Here is a 27857-nt window from a genome sequence, read left to right on the forward strand (position 1 = left end):
AGGCAGCTCTCTCTCCTTATAAGGCCTCAGGGAGAGGTAGGTGGGGGTCGGTTGGAGACGGGTGGTGGTTTTGCTGGCCTGCGACTTGGTTTAGGCTGACTCCCTGTGGATTCAGGCTGTCAACCGAAGTCACTGCAAAGGAAATCTCAAGGGGTAAGAAAAATGTTTTTTTATTCGGTATTCTGTTGCCATCAATTATGTCACCTCAGTTTCTTCATTTACTCTATGTTCCACATCTAAGTGTAGCACGTGGGGTCAGGTGGATGGAGGTGTAGAGAGCAGATTAGGGCATGAGCGGATGTTTTGTGGCTCCTAGAAAGATAACATTAATGAATTATGAAGGATGTCAAGCAAATCACTTGTAGTAAATGAAACACTTTTGTTTTAAGAATGATGGCAGGAATTGCCTTGTCTGGGACCAAAGAGGTAACAGCTCTTAATGTGTTTATCATAGTGACACTCTAATTGGTTAAAATTGACTCAGAGAAGACAGACATATTTGGTAGGGACACTTGGGGCTGCTACTTCATTGGACAATTGCTGCTATGTGGCTCTTGAACTTTTATTGTATTGAACTTTTGCTTATGTTCACTAACAAATATTCCATCTTAATTTAAGAGGCTTTAATGGACATTGAATGGAGATGAAAATGGACATTGTTATCCCTTGTCATAAGTTAGAGCACAAGTAATGAAAATAGCAACTGTTCATTTTTAAGGTAAAGAATTTGCTCGGTTATGGTTGAGAATTTTAGAGGTTTACTGTTACAAGCAGAGCGGCTCAGGTGTCATTTGGCAGCCATTTATGCTGTTACAGTACTGGCCAGACTGACGGAGGCAGAGGACAGATACTGTGGTGGAAGTTTGGATGATTGGGACCAGAATATGTCCCATCTGTATAGTTGGAAGCACAATATCTTCTGGTGTGTTGTTTTCATCTTTCATCAACTCAATTTCTAAAATGATTCAAATGATTCATGTAATGTGTGTTAATGAGAATGAACTTGTACATATATAGGTAACCAACCAACAGTCAGACTGAACAAGTCATTATTGACTTTAGGAGTCAGAGGTTAAAGGGCAGGGATTATGGCCTTATGGTGTAATCTATCTGCTTGACTGGTGGCTTGATTGACAGTTCGGGGGCATTCGAAACAAGTTCCATGGCTTTGGTGATAGTTAAAGTGACCCTGAAGCTGGGGAGAGTGTTTCAAAGTTGTGGAGGAAGGAATGTCTTTCCCAGTGTAGCACGTCTCAGTAGCTTTCAGGGTGAGGCAGGGCAGGGGAAATCGCTTCGTGTTTCATTTGACCTTATTCCAACTCTCTGAAGATTTAGGTGATGTAAGACAATTATGTTCCAAGATATGTGTGTGTGATGTAAGACAAAGTTATGTTCTTGTTTGTGTAAGATGCCCAGTTTATAAGAAAGAGTACAAATCATTTGGAAAGGGAAAGCTGTCACCGCCTGAAAGGAGTTTTCATTACATAACGCCTCTTCTGTTGCAGTATGATGGCCCTGTACCTAATGCTTAGCAACGTGAATATGCATGTAATTAAAATGCCCATCAATGCTTTAGGGGTGAGCTAGATAGGATGGTCTTATCGACAGAGTTTGATATTGTCAACCATAAAAATAGAGACTATACTGCTGGTGTGGCATACTTATAAACTTTGGATACTTCTACATACTTTAAAGTGCAATAAAATGTTGCGAAAATAAAGATGCACGTTCTCAGAGACTTGGTGAGACTCTTTAAAGAAATCAGTTAGTGGCTCGTTAATTTCATTTTACTTGGCTGCTGCAAACAGCAGTGAGAGAGCCAAAGCCTTTGCTCTGTTGGCACATTTGAAAGAATTTTGCTGTTGGTGATATGTGTGAGTCTCCTTTTTTTCCTGTTTTTGCACCAGTGGTAATATCATCAGTGTGGGACTCATGCCATGTTATGTCTCAGTCTTGCTGCTCGTGCAGGTTTTGTGAATATTAAAAACCTGTTAAGATTAGACCTGTACTTTCACAGGGCTCGCAGGATATCACTATCCTCCCATGTAAAATTCTGTTTTGCCTCATTCACTTTCACATTTGGGAAAGTTTACCATATTTATAAGCCACCACTAGTAAATAAACATGCCAGAATTGCTGGTGATGAATTTAAAAGGACAGTCTTTGGTGCATCTGCGCTGTCAGTTGTGGTTGATGCCCAACAATAGTCAACATCCATGTCTTTTGTTACTGCATATGTTCATGTGTGTCTGTGTAAATCAATATAGTGTCACCTTGTCATTGCTGCAGCTACCAGTGTACCACGGCTGTGTTTGTGGTTTGTGAGCGGGTGTGTGTTTGGGTGTGTGACAGTTACATGTGTCCAAATTCCTGGAGGGCTTTTCTTTTTGTGGGAGATGAGGCAGTAAACACAAACACATAGCTCATTGTTGTTGCCACACATTGTTGCAGAGAGAAAGACACACAGAGAGAAAGACGCCATGTTGCTGCCAAATGCTCCAGATGCTCCTCGACATAATAAACCATCTTTTGTTTTCTTCCTTACATTTCACTGCCTAATCTTTAAGTTTCGGTAGCCCTTGTGTTTGTGTTTGTGTGTGTTGGCGTCATTGTTCCTGGTCTGACTTGAAGGTGAGAATATACTGTTTCTGTACTTTCTGTGTTTGTGTTGCTGGTCCAACAGGTCCATATCCACAGTGTCATCATGTCATTGCGGTTCAAACGTGGGAATTACAACCATGAATACCACCACAAACAGAGCCGATATGTGGTTAAAGAATATAGCAGGTACAGGACAGAATCTAATGCTACAACAATTACAACTAATGTATTAAGCTGCAGTACTTTCTTACAGTAGATCTAATATTACACTAATGATAATACTGTAGTAGTTGTTGAAGCAGTAGGAAGCTTTGTAATTGCTAAACTTACAGTCAGCCATAATAGTAACAACCAATAATAAAGCTAACCTGGTTAACATTAGGATAACATCAAGGCCAAACTAACTCTCAGCTGAACTAGATGAATTTGTTTTTCATGTTTTTTTCCCCACACATTTATCATTGAAATATACATCAGGGCTAATCAAAGAATTTTAATTGCTTTGTTACTGGCACCTATACAGAAATCAAAAACACCTAATTGTGCTCTGTTAAAACACTTCAACCTTTCTGCAGTGCATATATTCTGCACTATTTTCAATGAAGGTCTAAGCTACTGATGCCTTCCACGTATCCACATATACAACATAAAACATCATAGGAAGGTTCTAATGGTATAATAAAGGTACATTTTGGTGGACTTTGATTGACCAATTTTAATTAGTTGTTATTTTTCATGACATTTTAACAACCAGTAACAAGAGAATGTGGTGGTGGGGGGGTATTCTGTTGTCTTTGTTGTCTTTTATATGTCTGTCTGTCTGTTTGTTTGTTTGTTTGTTGGTTTGTTGGTTTTCTGGCTGCTGTACTTCATGTCTGTACTCACCACTTGAAGTGTCTTATTCTTGCTGCTGCTCACTTTTTCTCGCTTGTCGTTGTATTATTTTTGCTAATAAGCAGCTAACCACCCTGCAATTCTGATGTTCTGTTGAATGACAACAACTTCATAACAGTGTGCAATTACAAGCGTTGGATTATTTTTTTCTGATACTGTGGCAGTGCACCTGCCTGTATAGAGCTCATTTACAAACCAATTTCAAAGTCAAGTAAGTATGAAGCTTGTGTGTAATGTAATGTAATGTGCCCTGAACAATGACTGACTGATTTTCTGATCAAATGTAAGTTTACTGCTCTGTGCTAAAAAATAATAATTTATTCTTCAGATGACAACACACCAGACATTGGAGATTTTAATAGATTTTTCCTAGTTCAGGGTCATATAGGATCTGTTATATTCACACAGGACTTTTCATTCTCCTCTTCATAGCAGCACAGTGAAGTCAGCATTTAACTTAGTTCTTAAACTTGGACTTGGATAAAACCCTCACAAATCCCGTAGGCTGTGTAAATGTCTGTCATATCCCAACCTGGCATCCACTCGCAACTCAAGAACGTTGAGAGTTTCTTTTCGTCATGAACAGCCTTGCAGTCTTCAACACGCAATGTTGCACTTCCTGCCCTGGTCTCATCACAGCATCAGATCGTCACGAAAGTCTGGACCACAGGATACACAGTTCTCTTTTCTGGTGGCGGCGGTGTAATGACTTCTGGAGCTTCCCAAAACTGTGTCTTTCCTAATGACAATGGGTGGGGCCTTCAGTGGCATAGTCAACGGAAAATTGGATTTGGCTGTGCGCAGAAAACAACAGCTGTCGGTCACAATGATTCATGACAAAAATTGCTCTAGAAATGGACAACAGTTGTTCAGAAGTTTCTCTCAGCTTACAAAGGCAGGCAATATGCTTTTGTAAGTTAAATGTCAGACTACCATCTCTTGAACACCGAATGCTACTCTCTTACAGAACTCACTCTTTGTAGTGTTCATGGTGTAAGCTGCTGTGTAAATTCAGGCTTAATCAGGTTAGGTAAATTAGCAACACTAAATTTAGGGCTTGAAGTGAATGTGTATATTTGTTTGTCTCTGTGTCTGTCTTGTTATTGTCTAGTGACCTGTCCACTTCACCTCTTGCCCAGTGCCATCTGAGATTGGCCCCTTCTGCCAAGCAGAGCGCTGGTGACTCTTAACTGGCTGTGGGTGTGAATGTGAATGGTTGTTGCTCTCTACACGTCTCCCTTAAGGATACAGTGGCCACCCATCAAGGGTATATATCGACTCTTGCTCAGTGCCAGGCCGCAATTGGCTCAAACCACTATCCCATTGGAGCCCTGAAAGACAGGTGGTAAAGTTGATAGATGGATGGACTTCAGTAAAAACAGCTTTTAAACTTGTCACACTGCCACTTTTTAAGTCTTTGGGGATGTGCGGTTGGGATACAACAGCCAATGTTGCAGCAAGTATTAGATGGGATTTATGGTTCAGCAGTGATTGATTCAACTAAAAATACCATTGGACAAACTTTAGAAAACACATTTTCATTCAAGTACTTTCGGAGTTATGTAATTGGAGAGAAAATATGTGGTGCCAGATCCATAGTGCTGTCACTGGAAACAAACAGCATACAGCATGCAGCCTGTTATTTGGACCTGCAGAACTGCTGCCCACATTCACCATACATCCTCAACAGCACAAGGCATTTTTCACAGACACATCCCTACATGACACATGATATTTCTGTTAAAAGGTACACATTCAAAATCTAACTAGATTTACCCAATTCTAAGCACATGTACAAGGTAAAACGTTATTTTCCTGTTTGTTTTTAGCTCTGAGGCGATGGAGGAAAGATATGAGTACAAAACACACGCTCGCATCCAGGATGTGGTAAGAATCACAATCCATACACGTAGTATGAAATTAGCACCATCAATGCATGAGCTTGTATCAATATAGGATGTTTGTTTTAAGAGTATGATAAAAACACTGATATTAATAATAATAAATAAAGGAAATAAACCAATAAGAAGTGTGTGGATAGTAAGTATATTATACTATGTTTAATATTGATTACCTCTCTAGGTGAGGACAAAGGCACCGCACAAGTATGTGCGTGAGGAGCCCATGATCAGGGGACCAAAGTTCCTGGTCAGACTCAGATCCCACACCGTGTATGAACACTCCTCAGTCAAACTGTACTGTACTGTTGAGGGCTTCCCCACACCTATTGTAAAATGGTGAGTAAGACCTAAAGATTTTTTTACATGGTCATTTATTACGAAATTCAACAAAATATAGTATACCTTGCAATTTTTTTGGATTATCCCATAACAGTATTTGCTTTAAGTATGTTTCAGTTCTCTATTAGGGCTCCATGTGTCTTTCAGAGATACTATAATTCTCCTCTGTTTCAGGTACAGAGATGGTTTGGTCCTGGACATGTCCTCTGGAAAGTACCTGGCTGAATCCACAGGTGGAATCCATACTCTGGAGATCATGAGGTACAGTCTGTTCAAACACAGACTAAAATTATCTTACAGGTGTTCTGTAGCGTTTCAACCACCTGAGAAGTGGCCTGAATTTTTATATTAAAGAGAAACTTATTTTACTCATGAAGGTCAGTTCATGTCATAAGAGGCTGAAGATTTCAAATTAATCAAGTATCCTTAAAGTTTGACTCGTAGTGGGGATTAAACCTGTGACCTGTTTTTTCTAACAGCTTGTATGGTACAGTGCACTACTGACAGGTGGTGATGCACTAATAGAGGAGACTACAGGCTACTGTAAACAATGCAAGTGTCTAAATATTTAAGGTCTGCTAAATCGTAATGCATGTAATGTTTGCTTGGCTTTTAATGATACCATAATTTTTCATGAGAAACTGTATTATACAAATATCTGCTGGCAACCCTGTCAGGATTTACACAGAAATTCAGACTAGAGTAATGACATCAGACTCAGCTGACGTGTAGGCTGTGTGGTTACATACTGTACTGTATATGGGACAAGAGCATAACCCGCTCTCCCTCCAGTCTTAGGAAGCTCAGCTGTTCAAGTGCTGACCTCAGTGCCACATGATACTTCAGGATTCTTTCAGTCATCACTCCATCCTCGGATCCAATCACCTCCAGTTCCTTCAGTCTGTCTGTTTCTTCCATACAGTTTGAAACTCACTTACTTATTAAATAGTTTGGATTAACGCTCCTCAGCCCCATGAGCCCCACGAAAGGGCTGAGTAGTTTGAAAGAGTGTTTTAGGAGCCAAAAATAGACTTAAATGTATGTGCTTGGGGTGGTTTTCAAACTTTTCCAAATAGGGTCTTAGACCTTAAATAAATCTCTTTGAAGTTTTCAGGAGCTTGTAGAAACTTAAAGCCAAGTTAATGTCAGAGAGAATTTGTAGAATCCCCTCCTGTCGATCTTGGATCCATGCACCAAGACATTCCTGTGCACACCAGCCCACACACACGGATACACACACACACAGGTGCATTTCTGTTTCTATATAGTGTTTTCTGAACGTTATTACGGTTCACAACCAGAATACTGTGTAATGTCCCCCAGCTCTCTGCTGTAACTGACTGCAGTCTCTTCTGCATATTATGTCAAATACTTTCCTTATGATAATACATGGCTGTGCCTTCTGCTTTGGTGAAAATGTCCCCATGTTAAATCATGCTAGTGTAATATGAGGTTATGGGAAATTTGCTGAGAGGAGCATCATGTCAAGACAGAGATTCAGTGAGGGAGAGAAAGATGAAGAGACTGGAGTTTAAAGAGATAATGAAAAAAGGAAGAGATTAAACTAAAGAGGTTAAGGCTGTTCCTCAAACCATGAATATGTGGCTCATAATGAATGTGAGAAAGGAATGGGACTTTGGTTTCTCAGCACTTTGTGCCTCTTAATATTGCAATTACACAAGGGTCCTGTTGTCCACACATATACATTAACATGGGTTTTAATTTATAGTCCAGTGTCAGAGATTGCACTCCTACATAGCACAGCTAAGAGCCATGAGCAACTATATACAAGAACAGTTTTTTGTTTCTTGTTTGGTCTCATCTGATGATCAAATTAGAGGTTACTGTGATAGGGAGGAGTGATCATTCTGCTAAGGGGTTCATGTCAGCTCTGGCTTGGCCATTTTAACTTTTCGAACATCTCTGCCTTCTAGGGCAACAGTATCACCGTGCAAATATGACACTGGAAATCAAGCCCGTTCTAAATCACAAATAGGATATAGATATCGGATAGGATATAGTATCTGATGCTGAACTTGCAACTCATGTCATGCATGCATGTATGTTTGTGGAAAGTATTGTTACCTTGACTAAATTCTGAGTAAGGAGACAATCTTGAAACAAATATATTGTTTCATATATAAGTAACTGACCAATTGTTTATCTCTAGAAAATACAGTATGCCTACTGCTAAGTCTTGTATACAGTAATCTCTCTAAAATAAGTTGGGTGGGATAGTACACCCACACAGGAGAGCTGCTGGTCGAAATCAACTTCCCTAGAATACTGAACCCCGCAATCTTGCAGTTTCTACTTGTGAGTCAACTTAATGCATTCATGCAGGACATAATTACTCATTTGGTTAATTAGTTTCATCAGCATGATGCAGTTAGTCCTATTAGAAGCTCCTTGTGGATACATCATACATCTGGTATGTGGCCATTTACCATTTGCAACTTTTTTGATCAAAATGTATAAGAGTTTATAAGACTTTTGATGGGTCTATTGACCTGGAATACCTAAATTGTGTTTTCATAGATGCACAACTGATGATACAGCCCAATACACTGCTGTTGCTGGTAACACCCATGGACAGGCTTCTTCTCAGGCTTCCGTCATTGTCAAGCGTGAGTCCTTCTACCCACTTACCTGCAGTCTGATGTTGTAACGTGATGTTTTATGATCCAGTTAAAATACTTAATTAATGATATTATGAAAATACTTAACTAAACATACATTTATTTCTGGATACAGCACATTTACCAGAGGCTCTTGAATCATAACTGATCCTGTACCCTTAGGCCATCAGTGTTCGAATACCACCATCTGTCTGTCATCTGCTCATTCGCTAGCTTTTACATTTTTATTATTATTAGAGATTTCTACTGATAATAATGATTAACATTTGGAATATTCATTTTTTAATCACATAGGCCCCAAGGAGGAGGAGGAGTCCTGCCCATATGCATGGTTGCCTTTCACAGGTAAGCATGATAATAACCTGCATCTCCAGAAATGACAGCTGAGCTATAAAATATGTCACTCTTTTAAAACGATGCAACAAGCTGTTACCACCTGTCCTATTCCCATCTCTCGTCTTGTTCTCCATTTCACCCTCCCCCTGTTTCTCAGCTGCCATGCTTCCCAAGATCCACTACACTAAAATCCACATTACTTTTCTGGAGACGTTTGAGCCGGTGTTTGCCTCCGAGGGAGAATCTGCCACTCTGTCTGCTACCATGACCCTGAGCCCCAACCTGGCCAACCTGCAGCCTGAGGCACAGTGGTATAGAGATGGTAATTGTTATAAAGTAACATTTTATGACAAGGTAATTATACTATAATTGCTAGTGATATATGCTGGCTCCATGGCGACTACCCAATCCAGTCTAGTTGACATGAAGCCACAGGCACAGCTGTGGACAAATGTGAAAATTTTACGGCCACTACTTTAACTGCAAATTAATTATACTGAGAGGAGTTAAATAGACTCTCAGCGCATGAGAAGCTTGATTTGCTACGCATGTGTCTGCAGACATTACATTACGTAAGGCGCCATGAGGTATAAAGAATTTTGTAATAGATTAATCACTCATATTCAGAAAGGACTATTTGTAGCCAAACCTCGTGTGTAATTCATAGAAATCTAGAGATAGCATTAGCAGCTTAGCACAGAGGTTTATAAGAATTATGCGGTGACACTCATCTCAGCATCCTGTCTCATTTGTAGACACTCGCCTGTTTGACTCTAAGTGGGTGAAGATTGAAACTGGCAGAGGCTTCACCAAATTGACTATTCCCAGTCTCTACAAAGATGATGAAGGCCGCTACATGCTCCGTATGGTCACTAAAGGAGGCACCGCAGAACACAGCGCCTTTGTGTCTGTTGAAGGTAAGGTTTTGCTAGATACCATAAGTGAGACTATTGTGGCCTTTATTTAACTGATATTGATATATTGTTGGCGTAATATTTTTTTTTTAATGGACTTCACAGAGCTCTGTTACTATACTTAAAAAAAACCACAACTATAAAAATGATGCGACACTATCACTTCTGCAGATGGTACTCCTCCAGTCCCTGCTGCACCTGGTGCTCCCATGGACATCAAGATCCATGATGCCAATAGAGACTATGTCATTGTGTCATGGAAGCCTCCTAATACCACCACAGAGGGTCCAATCCTGGGATACTTTGTGGACAAGTAGGAGTTCCTCATATAAACACCATAAATAGATAAACTGACCAACACAGAGACAAACTGATAACTGTAAGTCATCACATAGAGTTTTCTGACAATCTGTGCAAATTAAGGGGTTACTGTTTGGAAGAGATCTTGGAAAACACTTTCCAGTCAAAACTCAGGAATGCAAATAGCAGTAACAGCAAAAAGTCACACAAATGGCTAATATTTGATATGATTCTGGATAAAAATGGATGTAATCTGAAGTTATTTCAGTTGCGGAGGCCTTCAGCTATAAGGCAGTAATTACACTTCTATTTGATCAAGCTAGTTTCTTAATTTTCTATTTCCTGGAATGGATGAAATGAACTCAGCTGATTTCCGTTAATATTTCAGCTAGTATTTCCATGAAGTCACTGTATTCTTGTGGATTGATCATTATAATAATTGAATTAACGACATTATCTGATAATATTGCCCATGCATAGTTACATATACTACAATAAAATATGAAAATCTTCTCCGCAAGTTCCACCTCCACTACTTTCAAACTTTGATTGTACTTTTCAGCAGATGGCGACAGGATAGCTTTCAAAACCAGACAGTACTGTGCATTCTTTTTTCTCTTCTTCTAAACTCCTGTCCGCTTTTTCTTTTTTAATCTTAAATCCATAGATGTGAGGTTGGCACTGAAAACTGGACCCAATGCAATGACCACCCCATTAAGATCTGTAAATACCCAGTGTCTGGGCTGTTTGAAGGACACTCCTACTACTTCAGAGTCAGAGCTGTCAACTCTCATGGAATCAGCAAGGCATCTCGCATGTCTGATCCTATCGCTGCCCTGGACCCCACTGAGTTTGAGAGGCTTCATGGTGGGTTCAACAGAATGTCATCCATCCCTGCCTTTTATAATACATCATTTGAAGACTTGATAAATGTATTTTCTTGTCAGTCACATTCTTGTCAGTGCTGTTTGGGGATGATGGAATGGCCATAATGTTGTTGTCTCTCTGACATAACTTAATTCAATAATTCGAGCATCAACTTGGAGCAGATTGATGATCTTATCTTTTATCTTCCTGTAGCCAAAAAGCTTGGAGGAAAGCTGGATGTTGTGTCTTACCATGATGAAGTTGAAGGTAGGTTTTTAAATTCCAGTTAAAACCACTCAAGGTGTATTATTAGATATGACCCACTATGTTTAATCTGTGTGTATGTGTTTATTTGTGTGTCTGTGCAGCTGATGGAAAGCCTCCAGGTGTTCCATCAGGAATCTATGCCTCAGAAACAGACAGGACATACGTAGTTCTGAGCTGGAAAGCGCCTGCATATTCCCAGAAGGCTCCCATGTGGTACTATATTGAAAAGGTAATAAATACTGTTACTGTAAATTTCATTGTAAATGCACAAGACTCTCTCCTCAGAAAATATATAATAGACATAACTGGAAAACATTTTAAATGTGAACAATGTATATTAGTTTCGATAATATTAATTAAGTCTCCAAAACTGAAAGAGACAATGTTGATCTTTTGTTTGAAACACAACACATCTCCTGTCCCCGTCTGTCCCCACAGGCCATGGCAGACAGTGAAGCATGGCAGCGTGTTAACACTCAGGTCCCTATACGATCACCACGTTACGCCGTCTTTGACCTGGCAGAGGGCAAACAATACAAGTTCAGAGTTCTGTCCGCCAATATGTATGGAATGAGTGAGCCATCAAAGCCGTCAGGACCTATCGAGACTCAGGAACTCAAAGGTCTGTGTCCGATGTCCGTCCATTTCACACATCACACAAATATAGATTTAGTTGATACTGTAAACAACCATCATCATAATTATTGTCACTGTAAGGATTGTTTGTTGTTATTTTACTTAATTATCATTTTTCGCTGCCTTCAGGTGTGCCGTCAGCTCCCGGTCAGGTGGTTGCTACAACGGTAACAGACACCTCTGTCCTCATTCAGTGGGCTCCTCCAAAGGAACCCAACAATCTGATTGGCTACTACATTGACCAGTGTGTGAAGGGATCCAAAGACTGGACCTCAGCCAATCACAAGCCTCACAAGAGCACCAGGTAAGCTTTCAGTCGAACAGAAATACAGTGTATTGCTCAGAAACATGTCTGTCTTTGATCCTTAGTTATAGTGACACACATACACATTTCTGTTCTTTTTGTTTTTAGGTTTGTGGTTAGTGGTCTGACAAAAGGAGAAACATATGTGTTCCGTGTCCAGGCCATCAATGAGCTGGGTCTCAGTGATGAATCCCAGGAGTCTGCACCTCTTACTGTCAAGGCTTCCCTCAGTCAGTACAGGCACATTCTGATCACTATTATTGATTGATTGATGATGATTATGTGCTTTGAAACACTTCCCTGCAGGACTGTGATGATCATTTTGATTAATGTGAGGAAACTATTACTATTCAATATTTCCTTTGTAGAACCCCCCTCTGCTCCTTATGATGTTGCTTTGCTGAACTGTGATGGCCATTCGATGGTCCTGAACTGGAAGAAGCCTCTTCACTCTGGAGGGTCAAAGGTCAAGGAGTATTACGTTGACAAAAGACGCAGTGGCACAACTGTGTGGAGGGAGATTCATATCCCACCAGTGACAGAAAGAGTTTACAAGGTACATCCAAGTCTGTTACTAAATCTACCGTAAAATATGAAACAAACAAACTAATCCTAACCTCTACCTATGTTCTGCTTTCTATTGACAGGTGGAGGGCCTGACTGAGGGAGCAGTCTATCAGTTCCAGGTGTACGCAGCCAATCTGGCTGGCCTTGGACCAGCATCCCATCACTCAGCAGACATCACCTGTAAGGCCTGGACTATGCCAGAGCCCGGTCAGTAAATATTATCTTCTGACCAATTTCACCAACACTGAAACTTGGAAGGGAACGACTGGAATCGAGACAGTCGATGAAATGTACACATGAGCACAAATGTAAATATATATGTGTGTTTCTCCTCTTATTCCTCGTGTCCTTTAGGTCCTGCTTATGACCTGATTTTCTGTGAAGTGAGAGATAGCTCTTTAGTGGTTGAGTGGCAGAAACCTGTTTATTCCGGTTCTGGCCCAATCACAGGCTATCATGTTGAGTATGCCAAGACTGGCACTTCTGACTGGCACACAGCCACCGAAAAAGCCGTCCATCACCGCTTCTTCAAGGTGAGAGCACTTTTTTTCTTTTTACTTTAAGTCATTCTGTTTTTCTTCATGAGACATTTGTCACAAAGTGCAATAAACCTTGTGGAACACCATAAAACAAAATTACAGTACCTCTTACACCCCAGAGCATTTAACTTCATCTAACTTTGTAAATTAAAAGTGTAGCATATTATTGTCGAGATACTGGATGTTGGTGTTTAATGTCAGCGCTGCTGAGACAAAAACAAATTACAACTGCGTTGGATTGCACACTGCATTGCATCGTGCTATTGCAGGTTATTAAATGTTAATATTATCTTCAGCACAGTGCTCCTCTATCTTTTGCTCATTTCTGTAAAAGTTCTGCAAAACTGTACATGCTTCTGATAACAGTTTTCAGACCTCCAGACACTGTCGGCCTATAGGGCTCGAGTCACCTTGATGTACAATATAGTTACCGGTATATACTTGCATTTAACTGTATGACACTGACACCTAGTGGGTGACATGTGAAATTACTAGGATGAGTGGGTTGTCATACTAAACATAAAGGAGGTAGATGTATTGTTTATGCTTGGTTTTAGAAAGAACAGAAGCAGCAAACAGGCACATTATTTCTTATGTGACACAGGCACCTCAGTCAGCCAACATTTATATACATTTGACCGGTTACTAAAAAGACTATTAAAGGCTGTAAGATGTGGGTTGCAAAAACTGGATAAAAAAAGTAGTAAAGACTAAGAGTAATTTATTACCAAAAACAGAAAAAGGGATTATCTGGACCCAAGAAAAAAAAAGTTAATTGTTTTGTTTTTTTAATCTGCATCAGTGGACACATGTCCTGCTACAATCTTAAAGTCACAGTTACCATATCTGGTGGACTATAAACACATCTGTGTACCAAAGTTTAGGGATATCCTCTTCTTACCAACACAGAGTTATTTCCTTGTCTGTTTGTCTTCTAGGTAACTGGCCTGGAGGTTGGAACTAGCTATGTGGTGAGAGTGCGTGCAGTCAATGATGCTGGAGTGGGTATGGCCTCGGGGGCCTCGGACCCTGTGACTGCCAAGGCTGTGGCAGGTAACTTTTGATCACAGACAGTGGGAGATTAAAAATTAAATGAATCAAATCTCTTAAAGACGGAATAAAATAATTACACCATGGGTATGCTATGTTTGAATTACTTACTCTTTTTGAAAGTACCAGGGGGAGAAATGAAAGTGAATCAACAAATATGATAAAATGGAATAAAAAATAAAGACACAGCAAAATATATAACCTATCAAGAGTTAATGTGTGATTTTTTTATACTGATAGAAAAGATCACTTCACTGTTGTGTGTGCTTGTGTCTGTGTATTAAAGGTTCCCAGGAGGTGTCCTGTGCAGTGGATGCGAAGACAGGTGACATTGTTATGTCATTTGAGTCCTGCCAAATAAACGAGGGCTCTCACTTCGTCTGGAAGAAAGATTATAAAGAAATCACAGATTTCTCCAAGGGAGTTGTGATCAAGACTGAGGGCAGCCAGTAAGACCACACAAACACACACACACATTTTTCAGACAAAATAGCGTAAAATATGGGGTTTGAAATCTTATTTGTGCAACATCCCTCTGTCTTTGCCTGTCTGAGTCTCACTCCTGTTCTCCGTTCCAGCTCTAAGCTGATCTTTAAGCACGCGGATAAAGAGGACTTTGGGACATACTCTGTTTCTGTCACCAACACACAGGGAGTTTCATCCAGCTATAAAATCTCTGTTGAAGGTAGGATTTACTTGTAACTTTCTAGGTCTGTGTCCACCAAAGTCTGGCTTTCAAATTCTACAGAAATCTGGCAGCGATTACGAATTGTATTTGCAGCCTGAACTGTTGAAATCTATCCTGTTGTGCGGTTATTTACAGCCTAAACTCACCTGTTATTTATTCCTCTTGACATTTCAAATTGTTGGCATAATTATCTTCATGACATTAAGCTGCATTAAACATTTGTTCCTCCATCTGTTAAAATACTGCCTGTAAATATCTTCCATGCCCCAAACATGAAAATTTGAACAGCGGTACAGCAACATCCAGTTCCAACACCCACCAACAAGAACATCAAAAGTACAAACTTAAGCAAAATTCAAAAGGAAACTATGTGCAGAGGAACTGAGGCATTGTACAGGAGAAAACAAGGATGAAAGCAAATAGACTGTGCCTAAAAACTATCACGCTGGCATGTAGGCAACAAACAATTTCATTACACGTCTGATGAATACACGCAGAGCACATTGCTCACATTATTTCTCCATGCTTGGGGCAGTATGTGTGTTTTAAAACACATCTTCATGGCAAAGGGCCCTCTGTCAGACAGTTTCACAATATTTTTCCTGCTATTGCACCATTATGCTACAAGGCTATAATATGTTATTCAGCACGCCGTACACTGATTGCTTCCCATTTGGCCTACAGTTTATTTCAGCCTAACTCACAATAATTTTGAAACTTTTAGTATACAAGGTTTCATTTACTTTAGTTATACCACAGGTATAAGGGGAACTATCAATTATTTAATATACAAACTCTGAACGCACTTTGTTACGGAGTTTCAGAGTGGGCCTCTAGGTCTAGTTTGAGGCTTTTAAAGGCTACATTTGCTTCAGTATTTAAGTGTTCATGCCGTTTTCTGCCATTGCGATTTAAAGACAATTACAGTAATAACTTCTCCAACTCCAAACCTGGTACTTGAGTGTGCCTTCAAAGTGCATGCTAAAATTAAATCTGTGTATAAAGTGTAAACTTGTTTGCGCCCACAGCCCGATGACATGAATAACTTGCTTCTTTTATGTTTCAGAGTTGACAAAGATGCTGGCACAGAGCTACGATATCAGACACCCAGGTAGGTACCTCTAGCTGACTACGTCGATCCCTCATAATCTGTCTTTGTCCCTTTTAATCTCTCTCCACTTACACTTTTTTTCCTGCTGGGTCTTTAATCTGTTTTACCCACTCTCTATTTCTACCTTTCATGCTTCCAGTTTGCTTTGTTCTGATTTGCTTTGAACCTTTCAGATTTCTTTCTTCTTTTAGGAGCACATTTCTCTTTTTATTCGATCCAAAAAAAAGTCTTACCTGCTTTTGCATCACCTGTCTAACCACTATTCACCTACTCTGTCTGGTGCTTTCCAGCTGATTCTGATTCTCCTCTCCTCTCCTCTCCTCTCCTCTCCTCTCCTCTCCTCTCCTCTCCTCTCCTCTCCTCTCCTCTCCTCTCCTCTCCTCTCCTCTCCTCTCCTCTCCTCTCCTCTCCTCCCTTCCCTTCCCTTCCCTTCCCTTCCCTTCCCTTCCCCTCTCCTCTCCTGTTCAGTTAACTTATGAGTGAGTATGTGGAATGGTGTCTTTTCATCTGTGACCTTCCTTTTTCTCCTCTTGTTCCCTCCTCCAGTCATCCCACTGAAGTCAGAGTTGGCCTATAAGATTTTGGAGAGGGGAAGAATGAGGTTCTGGCTGCAAGCTGAAGAGATTTCTTCCAATGTCACCTACAAATTCTTTGCCAACAACAAGGAACTGTCTGGGGCTGATGTAAGATACACTCTAGTTTTAAAAAGTGACACGGTTAGGGGAGAAATGGAAAATATGACTTTCTGGCTTCAAGCTGAACACACTGTTTATGTTGCAATATCAAAAGCCACAAAGCCACAATCACTGTAAAAAAGAATCCATATTTATAAAGTCTATCCTGAGTGCATTATGGCCTTCTACAAAAAAAAACAACAACTCTATTTTTCTGCAGCCCAACAAGATGGCTCATGACGTCTCTACAGGTATCATTGAGTTCATCATGGACCATTTCACAGAGGACAATGAGGGGACATTTACCTGCCAGATCACAGATGGAGGAGGCAAAGGACAGAGCTCACTGGTTCTGATTGGAGATGGTAAGCGAGGCCAGGTCTGATTTTTCCCTATAAGCACCTCTGCTGACTGCCCAGACCAGTCAACACAAGTGTAAACACAATGGACTACAATCTACGAATAAGTTAACCTAAAGAATAAACAGTGAACTGCAAAAAGATAAATGTGGGCGCAGTACACAGTATACAATAAGTGTTTGTGACTGTGTACTTCTTCCCTGGCCTTTGAAGGTAATATTAGGGCAATGCACTCTGTTACTGTATGTATGGAGGACACCGTTTCTGATTCAAATGAGGATGCTTTTTTCAATAAGTTATGATTCTACCCCCATACAAGAGGCTATTAGCAAAGTAATCCTCTAAAGGAATCTATAGCAACTACTGGCAACACTTTGATCTTTTAATTATTCTCTGTTTACATGTGCAACACAGGTTTCAAGGCAGCATTGGCTGAGGCTGAGTATCAGAGGAGAGAGTACATCAGAGTCAAGGAGGGTAAGAAACAAAACATCACTCAATTTTAGGCCTGTAAGAGTTCTACTCAACTTGGTCTTGCCTGGAAGACAACCGATCTAACCAGTGAGTACACGGGAAAGAAGTGGACCAACCTGACTTCAAAACTGACCCATTTTAAAAGGGGTCAGTGCATATGGCACAAAATAATGCCCAAATGCATAAATATATAGAACAGATACTGCAAAATATGCGTAAATATTACATGGTGGTCTCTTGAATGAATAATTCAAAAACCATAAGCTAGAAGTCATAAGCCAGAGGCAATTAACAGACGACAAACAATCTAGTTCCACAAGTAATTTATTTTAAACTCACTGGGCCTTTCTCTCCTACCTGTATCTACCACAGGTCCTCACTTCAGTGAGTTCCTGTCACTTCACATTGGAGACGACTGCTCCGTCACTTTGGTGTGCAAGGTAAACACAGCCAAACTCAATAATTATTGGATATTTACACTCTAAACAAATGGAAGGCTGACCTCTGGAGAGCTAATTATTCATTCTGTGGAGCGCGGGATTCGACAATGCTGTGTAATGATAAGGTGCAGATTGGAAATAACAAGAATTATACTGTCAGCTTTTCCTTGGATTCGTTAATGTGGAGTATATAATTGAGACAATTTCTGTTATCTTTTTAGCGTGTTTGTCAGTTAAGGCCGAATAATAATAAATAATAAAATTGAATGGGTGAATTGATTCATGTGAGTATGAGCAATTTGTGGGAACATGCTCCTTCTCTAGTTGGCATCAGTGATTAGTTGGGATACAAGATACTCTTTAAAAAGAACAAGATGCTTTGGCTCTCTTGGGGAAAGAGGTGCAGGTGGGAAGAGTGCCAGAGAGATAACCCAACATTTGCATCGCTGGCTTTCTGAAGTTGCATTTTGTAAGGGGTCATAAAAATCTGAAGTAAAAAGCCTTAATGACATTGCTCACAAGTTTTATATTTAGTTTTATAGTCAGCATCTTGAATCGACCTGTTACACTTCAAGCGTTAAATAGTATTGAATAAAATGAAAAGATGAAGTGCACCATATCTAAACTCAGGGGACTCTGTGACTTAAAAAACAGATTATTGGAAGAAAAGCAAAAGTGCAGTTTTGGGTTTGGGTCTATATGAAACTGAATTTATATTACTTGGGTTTTGATGATCCAGTATAGAGGCTATGCAAGAAGCTAAAACCTTGTTAGAGATAATAAGGTTGAATGTTTTTATTATGCATGGTTCTGCTTTTCATTACAGGTTGCCAACTTGAAGAAAGAATCTGAGTTCCATTGGTACAGAGAAGACACAGAGATCATCCCTGATGTGAAGCCTGACCTTGGATCAGGAGTCTGTAAACTGCCAATTAAACTGGTAATTACTTTGCTTTGATACCACCAATCTTCTGAATGCTAAAAGCCTTGGTACATTATTCTTTCTATGGATGTTATACATGTAGGTATTAGGATGTTGTGTTGTGTCGTGTTGTGTTGTGGCTATGCTAAGTCAGGGCATAGATGTAATATTTTGCTCCGTAATTTGTCAAATTACGAAAATGCTGCACTGTTTTTCTGTGTATCTGAAAACAAGAAGAAGAAAAAAAGAAACAGACCTCACAATGTGTTAGGATTTACAAAACTGTATTCCCTGTGTTGTGTGTTCCCACCACTACTATTTTATCTGTTTTATTGTTTTCAGTTTTCACTGAAGACTGCAGGAATTTATAAGGCCACCATCAGTGATGACAGAGGAAAAGATATGAGCCAAATTGACATTTCTGGAAAAGGTAAACATATCTTATTTATTCAATATCATATTTTTAATATGAGCAACTCTATCCATTCCATATCTTGAAGATGCAAAAGATTACCATTTCCTTACTGAATATAGCCAACAGAGGGTGGCCACGTTCTCTTAGCTCCTTCCCTGACCCTGTGTTTGTCTACCTCTCTTCTAGTCTTTGACGATGCCATAAATAAAATCAACCAACTGGCTGGTAAGTATCTCCCTGTCACACCCACAGAAGTGGCTACACAAACATTAACTATCTCACACAGATAGACCGATATCTGTCTTAAAAGCGGTACTAAACGTCACCATGCAAATTATCTAAATTTAACATAGCACAATCACACACACAGTGATAAGATATTTAGTAGATCTATCACCATGCTGATACATTTCTGTTTTAAAATCCCACTGCGACACACACACACACACACACACACACACACACACACACACACACACAGAGACACACACTTATCAGCATGTGGCAGAATTTGTCATGCTGGAAGCATTTGGCCATCATGTGGTGAAATCACTTTAAAATTCCACTGCGCTGTCACAGTGACAGTGTGGAGGAGCGTCTTACTCCTATTTTAAGAGACAGTCACTTGACAGCTCTGCAGCAAGTGTTACAGCAGTGGTTGCAGAGGAGAAGAGGGTTCATTACTGTGATAATGGGAAACCATGGTGATGTGACCAGGTGGATGACACACTTGCGCACTCGTAATATGCGGTGAGCAAAGTCACATACAGACATGGTGTAGTATAAAACTCCCATTTAAATGTAACAGCGTTAGAAAAAAGTTACAAAAGACTCAGTGGGTTGAACTATTTCTCTGCATCATACAAACAATCTGCACTTTCTTTCATCAGTACAAGTCTGCTCTCTAAGCTCTATAATGGCAACAAAACAAGGGAAATCTTAAATGAATACTACAAATGGCTGCAGATGAAAGTTGAATTCTTGTTTTAGTCATTAGAGCGCACCAACTGGAAAATATGCATCTGATTTTGATTTGAAATGTGCCCCCAAAAAACTCTTTCACCTGTGTTGCCTCCTCTATAGGAGCCAGTGCAGCAGAGCTGTCCATTCACTGCACAGCAACAGGCATTCAGCTCCAGTGTCACATGAAGTATTACACCTCCGAGATGAACATCACCTGGTATCATGGGTAAGGAAGAGCATTTATAATACTAATAGGAAATGGCATTAATACTAATAACACCACTACAATTGCCATGACAACCACAACTAGTACTGCTGGTAAGAGGGAGAAAAATAACAATGACTCCAGTATTAGTAGTCATTGCAGTGGGTTTAGGGAGGAATAAGAGAGTACTTGTTTTAGTCTGCCTATAAACATGCTGACCACAAACATGTTATTTTTGCTTTTCTCTCCAGTTAAACTGCCGGGAGTGGCAAAAACAATAAGCCACATAATAAAACTTGTGATGCCTGTTGGCAAGTGTTTTCATTATCCTGGTTATTGCAGTGAAATTGCCCTATTTTGTGACAAAAATCACACCCCTATCATCTTGTATAAAGAAGCAAGGTTTTTCTGCACTTAAAAGCACTCTGTCATACCCTAGAGATTATAATGTGCGGAGGGAGGGGAAACAAAATGAGAAAGAGTGGACAGAGAAAAGGAAAAGACTGGGAAAAAAGGGACAGAATTAAGAGAAATCGACAGAAATAGACAGAACAATGACAGGGAGTGGTAGAGGCTTTTCTGTTATTCAATTATTCAAAGAACAAAAATTATGGAGATTAGATTTTTAACCTCTCCACGGCCTTTCTGTGAGCGTGTGCGAGAGAGCGACAGATAGCAAGAGGGAGAAATTGGTATCCCTAGGCGTAACATTAGGCAGGCATGTAAACATGATTTTCCATTACCTCTGAAACAGACTTCACCCACTCACATACAAACACTACGCTACACACACACACACATACACATTAAGCTCTCCTCTCCTCTCTTCTGTTCTCCTCAGTGAGACTAAACTCTCCCACAGTGACAAGATTGTGATTGGAGGAACCCCTGCTATGGCAACAATGGAGGTATTATCGTCTCCTGTACAATGCGGAACAGTGTATGCTTGTTAGGTGGATCATACATGGGTGATTTTATGACAGTAAAACACCTCAGGTGGCGGCACTGTTGCCCTTAAGTCTTGCTTTGAAAGAGGTGGTACCAGGGCAACTTTGAGAGGATTTAAATAGATAATCTCAACGCCACAACGGGTAGCTAATGAATAAAAAGATCACACATTTTAAAATCATTAAAGTCAATTAATTAAATGGTGCATCTTCCTTTCCTATAATTATAGATAAATTTAGCTTTTTTAAACCATGAATTAAAGGAAAACTAGTACACTAAGCAGCCGGACAAAGACTGATTGATGGATTTTCTGGACTGATGGTTAATTTACCAATTTAATCACAGGTGATTGAGCCCATGGATAAGGACAAAGGAAAGTACTCCATTGTGATCACCGACCCTGAAAACTCTCATAAACGAACACTGGACCTCAGTGGTGATGGTCAGTAACTTTTGTCTCTCACACTTTTCCCTCATTTGTTCTTGTTGTCTGTCACCCCCTCCTTTTATTGATAATACCATAAAAAAGGGGGTTAGAAACGACACACTCACTTACTTTTATGGAGCGCTTGGATTCAATCTGTAGTTTAAGGCTTTGAAGTGATGGCCCCAAACCAAAATCTATCTTTTTAGATATCAAACATACACCCCAGCAGGCTTGAAAACTGGCTGAGAAAGTTTGCTTCTTCATAAAGAACTGCAGCTGTGGTCAGCCTGAAGTCATATTGGATGTAACGGATACCAGTAGCCATGGATTTTCATGAAGCAAATGTATAAGAAATGTCCACGAAACTTCTCAAAGGCCTATCTCCAAATTGTCATGTTTCAAAGAGTTTTATTTTTCAATAATATTTGGTGCTACTACTTTTCAATTGTATATAAATTCTGTATTTATAGCTATTTTCCCCAGAATATATATTTTTTTCCCCGTTTATTGAAACCGAACACTGCTGCAGTTAAGTTTTCACGGCACATTTTAGACCGGGGTAAAGGGTAAATATCTCGTGGAGTAATACTGCAAAATAAAGCAGGAAGACAGTAACAGTAGCAATGAAATTCTGCTTTTGTCTTTCACAGTATATGAGAAGGCCTACGCCGAGTTCCAGAAACTCAAGTAAGACTACACTCTCAAATCTGTTATTTTACACACACCTTTATCTTAGTCTGACTACCTCTGCACATGATGAATAACATTTTCCTTCACATTTTAACTTTCTCTGCTTGATCACTGCAAGTTTGACATCTGGTAGCTCAAAGTCATGTGTAATGATTTCCCCTGATACTTTCTGTTCAGAGCCACGTTCCTTCTTCTTGTTTTCCAGAAGAAAAGGAAAAGAAATGTAAAGGATGAAGTTTACCATTAATACGCTTTGTTGATTAAATTTGAATATTTGAAATAACATAGATATTTATAACCATATTTATCAACTTTTTGTTTCATAACATGGATGCCACTGGGGAGAATATATGGTGAAATGGCTGCAGATAATTTCATACAACTTCAGCTGAGCTTCTTTATGTGGATCCAACACACCATTTTCAATAAAATATTCAATTCAGAGGATCAATGGGTTTTTAATATGCCCACTGTGCATATGTTCTATTTTCATTTGTTGCGCATTGCAGCAGTTCAACATGTCCACCTCCAGTCTGTTCAAGAATACACTAAACAGAACTTAGCATCGTACTGTATATACTTGCAGGCGGTGACAAGGTCAGAGCCCTATGCAGATTATTCACATGTGTTTGATCTACTGTAAGCAGCTTCTTTAGAAATACTTTGTTGAAGTTGTCACTGTGCTGTTATAGCAAGTTCTATGTACTTCTAGCTCTATACAAGATGTCCTACAGCTACATCAAAAACTACAGTGGATCCAAACACCCCACACCTTGCTGCCTGAACAAGTCCAGTATATTGTAATTTGAGATAAAAATCAATGCTAAAAATAGATGAAGTCAGGCAGCAGAAATCCTTTGGGCTCCTTTGGCTACTTGGGCCAAAGTGAAACCCCACACAGTGAATTTTGCAAATCCATTTAGAAAAATCAATTGCAACTCCAACCACTAAACACTGCACGCTGAGTGGAAACCATCCAAATCCCTTTTCTAATTAACATTCAAAGAAAGACATTTAAGCACAAGATTTTAGAAACACGCTGAAACAAGTGACACCCTGTTGCCCTTTTGATTTAATATCAACATGTGAGGAGGAGAGCAGAGTTCCCCCAACCATCTGGTCCTGTGGCTGACCTCTGGTCCTCCCGTGCTGCTCAGACAGCCCATGCACGGTTATTGCAAAGTAATATCATTTTTCCCATGAAAGGATTCGAAAAGGTCCCACATTAAAACACAGTATAATGTGGTTTGGCACTAAACCCAGAAAGCCTTGTGGCAAACCATCTGACCACAGTTAGTAACTCAAAAACGAAAGAGAGGTTTTGCGTGCGGTCACTGAGTAGAGCCAAGTAGTGGACGGTATCATCATGTCACCTAGTAGCTGCACAATGCAGGGTTAGATGTCTGATGCTCAAGTAGCAGAGTGGAATTACAGAGGTTTTCACAATGAGAGGTGCATGCTGGTCATTTTTTCTTTTCTTTTGGATAAACAATTTAAACTTTCCTTTCTCTGTGTTTTAGGGCTGAAGCGTATGCTGAAAAGAGTGAGTGCATCCTCTTTTTCTGTTCAAAGTTACCACAACCACATCATCCTGCAGCTTGTAAAAGCATAAACCAACTGTGAACATGCGTTTAACAATTAGAGCCCTAAGGCCATAATCAGTATACAGTAAAAAGCAACAGGAATAATGTTAATGTTTTGTTTCAGACCGTGGTAAGGTTGTGGGAGGACTGCCTGATGTGGTCACCATTATGGAAAAGAAGGTACAGTATGTACAGTATTTGACTGTGTATGTGATTTTTGTCTCTGTAAATGTGTACATGTGTGTCTAATAAGTCCTTGCATTGCTTTTGATAGACCCTGAGTTTAACATGCACAGTGTGTGGGGACCCCAAGCCTCAGGTCTCCTGGTTGAAGAACGGTGCGGACGTCGAACCTGATGATCAGGTAAAGACTTCTATTATTCTGACAGGGATCAAAATCTATTTCAAAATGTGTTTTAAAGGTCACTGAAACACAGACGCAATTAAAATTGTACATATGACTCGTGTGCACCACATGACATCCTTCTTTTCTTTGGTTTCTACCTGCCACACACTCCTGCAGACTCTTTCAGCTGTTTAACTTCTTCAGAAACCAAGAGCCTCCTTCCTCTCACAAGATTAATTACCTTATTAATCACACACAGTTGCAAAAGTATGTTTCTATTAACCTGAGATACTATGGACACTCAGTACATGTCACCTGAATTCTGTTGTATCACCCCCAATGACTTTCACTGTGTTTAAATAGTTTGCACACTTTTTGGATTAATATGTGAGGTAACCGTCAGAGCAGAACCTGTACTGTCAAAAATGCAATACGCAACCATTAATACTACAATGGCTTTAATATCAATTGTGACCTCTTGACAGAACAAGAAATTTCTCCTTTAGAATTACATGACAATTAATAAAATAGAACAGGAGAGTTATTATTTTAAGAAGGAATTCAGAAATCATTGGAGGACATGCTGACATCTGATCTGAATTATGTGTTTTCTAAATAGCCTACTGTATGTTTCAATAATCTTATTCAACAAAATCCATATACAGTATGTAGCTAATGGTGAGGTGGCCAGGATGAATAAAAGGGACTCTATTTCCTCTTGTGGGAGACTTCAGCACCAGTTATAATCCCTTACTGGAGGCCACTACTGTACATCACTTAAGGTGAGGACAGTATATTATCAGCACACTCCTGGATCAGACACGGAACAAATCTCCCTCTCATAACTCATTGACCTACTTGCCAACCAGTATAAGGCTACAGTCTTGTCCCTAGTCAGTGGAGGCTCTTTCAACAGCTTCAGTTTCCTGCGGCTCCTTCCGGCTTTGAAGATTTTAGTTTGAAAACCTGCGGTCCAGGTGGAATTTCTGTTCAAGTTTGGCCTTTTCTTTATTCATTCCCTCACCTGTTAATAATCTGTCTAAAACAAGAACTGATGTGCTTGGTGATGCGTTTCCTAAACCTCAGGAGTGCCTCTCCTCTACCTGTTTACCTCAGAGGCTAGTGGAGATACTAAGAGAAACACAAACAGAAATGCATACAGAGAGAGAATATTGCACTGAAACAATAGAACGACACAGGTTTATGTAGAGGTGAGTCAGAATAGGTGGTGAATATTTGAGGTTAATGCGTTATGCATATTTTGTCCCAGTTTTTTGTGAGTATCATTGTTACCACCAAAACAATAATTACCCAATACAATGTTTTTTTCTAAAGTGCCTAACCTGCTTAAACAAAAGAGAAATCAGCAACCCACTGATTAGCCTACACTGGTCTAATAAATAAATAATCTAACAACACCATTTAACATGTTTGAGAAAAAGGCCACCAATTGCAAATATGGCATTTTTGTCAATAAACATGATTTTATCCCAGCAGAATTTTAATTTCTCAAAATTAAAGGCAAGTGTTTCTTGTAATAGGGAGGTAATTTGTCTGCCACTCCATTTAACTGTACTAATGACAATTTAAGTGCCACTCCATTTAACTGTACTAATGTCCGGACCCTGCAAATGAGTGGGCAGGTATGAGTGGGAAATTAAAATACTGTATCCTCTTCAGCACTACTCACATGGTACAGGTCAGAAAACAAGTACTGTACCAGGTCTTCTCTCAGGTGTTCAAGTGTCCTCCAACTTCGAGGTCTTAATGAATAAATAGTTTTGTTTGTGGTCTCAAGAAGTATAGATGGAAAAGGTTTTTTGTTACCGTTTAATCTTTTAATCATATTTTGATTGAGCTGACAGGGCTCAGCATAATAGAAAAGAGTATGAACTGGAATAAATCATCAGTCCTCGTGTCCACCAAGCCCTGTGTGAGCAGTGCTCAGCTTTCGCTAAAGGGAGGTGGTAATCAAAGCTCATGCTGCCGCTCTGAGTAAAAGATAAATCAATTTTTAAATAAAACTTTAAGTGGCAGACATTTTAAATGTTAAATCATGCTAAAATCCCTGTGCTGCCTTTCTCACTTTTTTTTTTTTTAACCTTTGATTTCCTATTTCAGTACGTGGTCTCCCTGGACCAGGGCAGGTTTGCCAGTCTGACGATCAAAGGTGTTTCCATGGAGGATTCTGGCAGATATACCATGATTGTCCAGAACAAATTCGGAGGGGAGTCTGTGGATATAGTGGTGAGTGTCACTGCTGTGTACTGCAAATGAGTGGATTTACTCAGAGCCATGACAAATTTCAGACCATCTGTGACACAAATCTCGTCTTTGCATTGGGGCCTAACAGTGAGATGTTTTTGTGCAACTGGGAGCTGTTACAGAGCGAATATTTGACCTTGTGACTTTTGTCTGACCCTGATTTAAAAAGTAACTGCAAAGTCCTAACCTATGATATTCCTAGTTTGAGACTCAACTGAGGTGTATATCTTTTTCTTTCACGCTACTATTATATATGTATGTATGTAAATGCTGACATGATATTGACACAATGTTATATGCTCTCTCTCCAGGTGAGTGTGTACCGCCATGGAGAGAAAATCCCTGAGGCAAAACCAACTCTGACTCCAAAAACACTCATCCCCCCCAAACTCCCGATAGAGATCCCTCAGCCCAAAGCCCAGGCTGCTCCTACCCCCACCCCCTCTGCTCCAAGCCCCGCCCCTCCTAAGGCAGCACCAGGAAGAGGGATGAAGAGCCCCACTCCTACCAGGAGGAAGTAGAAAGCATGAAAGTCATATGAGAGGAAAAAACATATTTGCACGGTGGTGCACCTGTAGACCACACATAGTTTAGAAGCTTCCAATGATAATGATGAACAATTAATAATTAAAAAACAGTACATTAAATAGGGCGAATACACTTTGGCTTTACATTATAAAGTCAAGAAAACCCTGACAGCTATGATAATAACTGCAATACATTGCAAAAGTAAAGAAAAAAAAATGTAAGAAACCACCCCCACCCCCCATTAATGAAATTACCCCTTCATATCAGAACATGACTAAATTAAAAATGAGTTTAATTTAATTGAAATGAACTGAATTGAAAGTTGAATAAAGCTGGAATTTGAATAAAACTATTGCAGAGAAATGAATGAGATGTGTTTTAAATTCACAGTGGAATGTACAGTAAGTGTAGATGAAATTATTATGAGACAGATTATACAGATAATATTGATGGTCACCAGTACGTTGATGTGTATTCAGAATGCTGAAGTAACGAGTTATACACTCACTCTCTCAAAACTTGCTCAGCTGCTTCATAACAACAGCTTTGATGTGCCCTCATCAGTATCCCGCTGAAAAGACGTTTCATTACAGATGGTTTTCCTTTATGAAACCCTTGGCTGGATTTCTTAATTTCTCCTTACACACCGGACACACAGGCACACA

The 27857-nt window shown here is 39.8% G+C and overlaps 1 protein-coding gene across 2 annotated transcripts; it reads left to right on the forward strand.

Annotated features, from left to right (window-relative positions):
• The first annotated feature begins 92 nt into the window (after window positions 1–92).
• Window positions 93–27559, forward strand: myom2b (myomesin 2b). 2 transcript variants are annotated; one of them, XM_085763252.1, is made up of 39 exons: window positions 93–153; window positions 2684–2787; window positions 5325–5382; window positions 5578–5732; window positions 5910–5996; window positions 8274–8362; window positions 8669–8719; window positions 8868–9032; window positions 9466–9627; window positions 9796–9937; window positions 10592–10791; window positions 11005–11058; window positions 11160–11287; window positions 11497–11680; window positions 11824–11998; window positions 12107–12228; window positions 12367–12554; window positions 12646–12772; window positions 12920–13098; window positions 14043–14157; window positions 14441–14603; window positions 14733–14839; window positions 15909–15953; window positions 16500–16636; window positions 16848–16992; window positions 17401–17463; window positions 17833–17900; window positions 18727–18840; window positions 19165–19252; window positions 19424–19462; window positions 20321–20426; window positions 21247–21313; window positions 21699–21795; window positions 22431–22467; window positions 23991–24013; window positions 24178–24233; window positions 24328–24417; window positions 26521–26646; window positions 26976–27559. In XM_085763252.1, exons 2-39 carry the CDS (start codon window positions 2705–2707, stop codon window positions 27183–27185), a joined length of 4245 nt encoding a protein of 1414 aa, XP_085619378.1. In that variant the 5' UTR covers window positions 93–153; window positions 2684–2704; the 3' UTR covers window positions 27186–27559. The 2 variants fall into 2 exon arrangements, with proteins under 2 accessions (XP_085619378.1, XP_085619386.1); XM_085763260.1 differs by lacking the exon at window positions 2684–2787.
• Window positions 27560–27857: the final 298 nt, after the last annotated feature.

This window comes from Trachurus japonicus, chromosome 3 (assembly GCF_045865225.1).
Source record: "Trachurus japonicus isolate A0001 chromosome 3, Traja_1.0".
Lineage (NCBI taxonomy): Eukaryota > Metazoa > Chordata > Actinopteri > Carangiformes > Carangidae > Trachurus > Trachurus japonicus.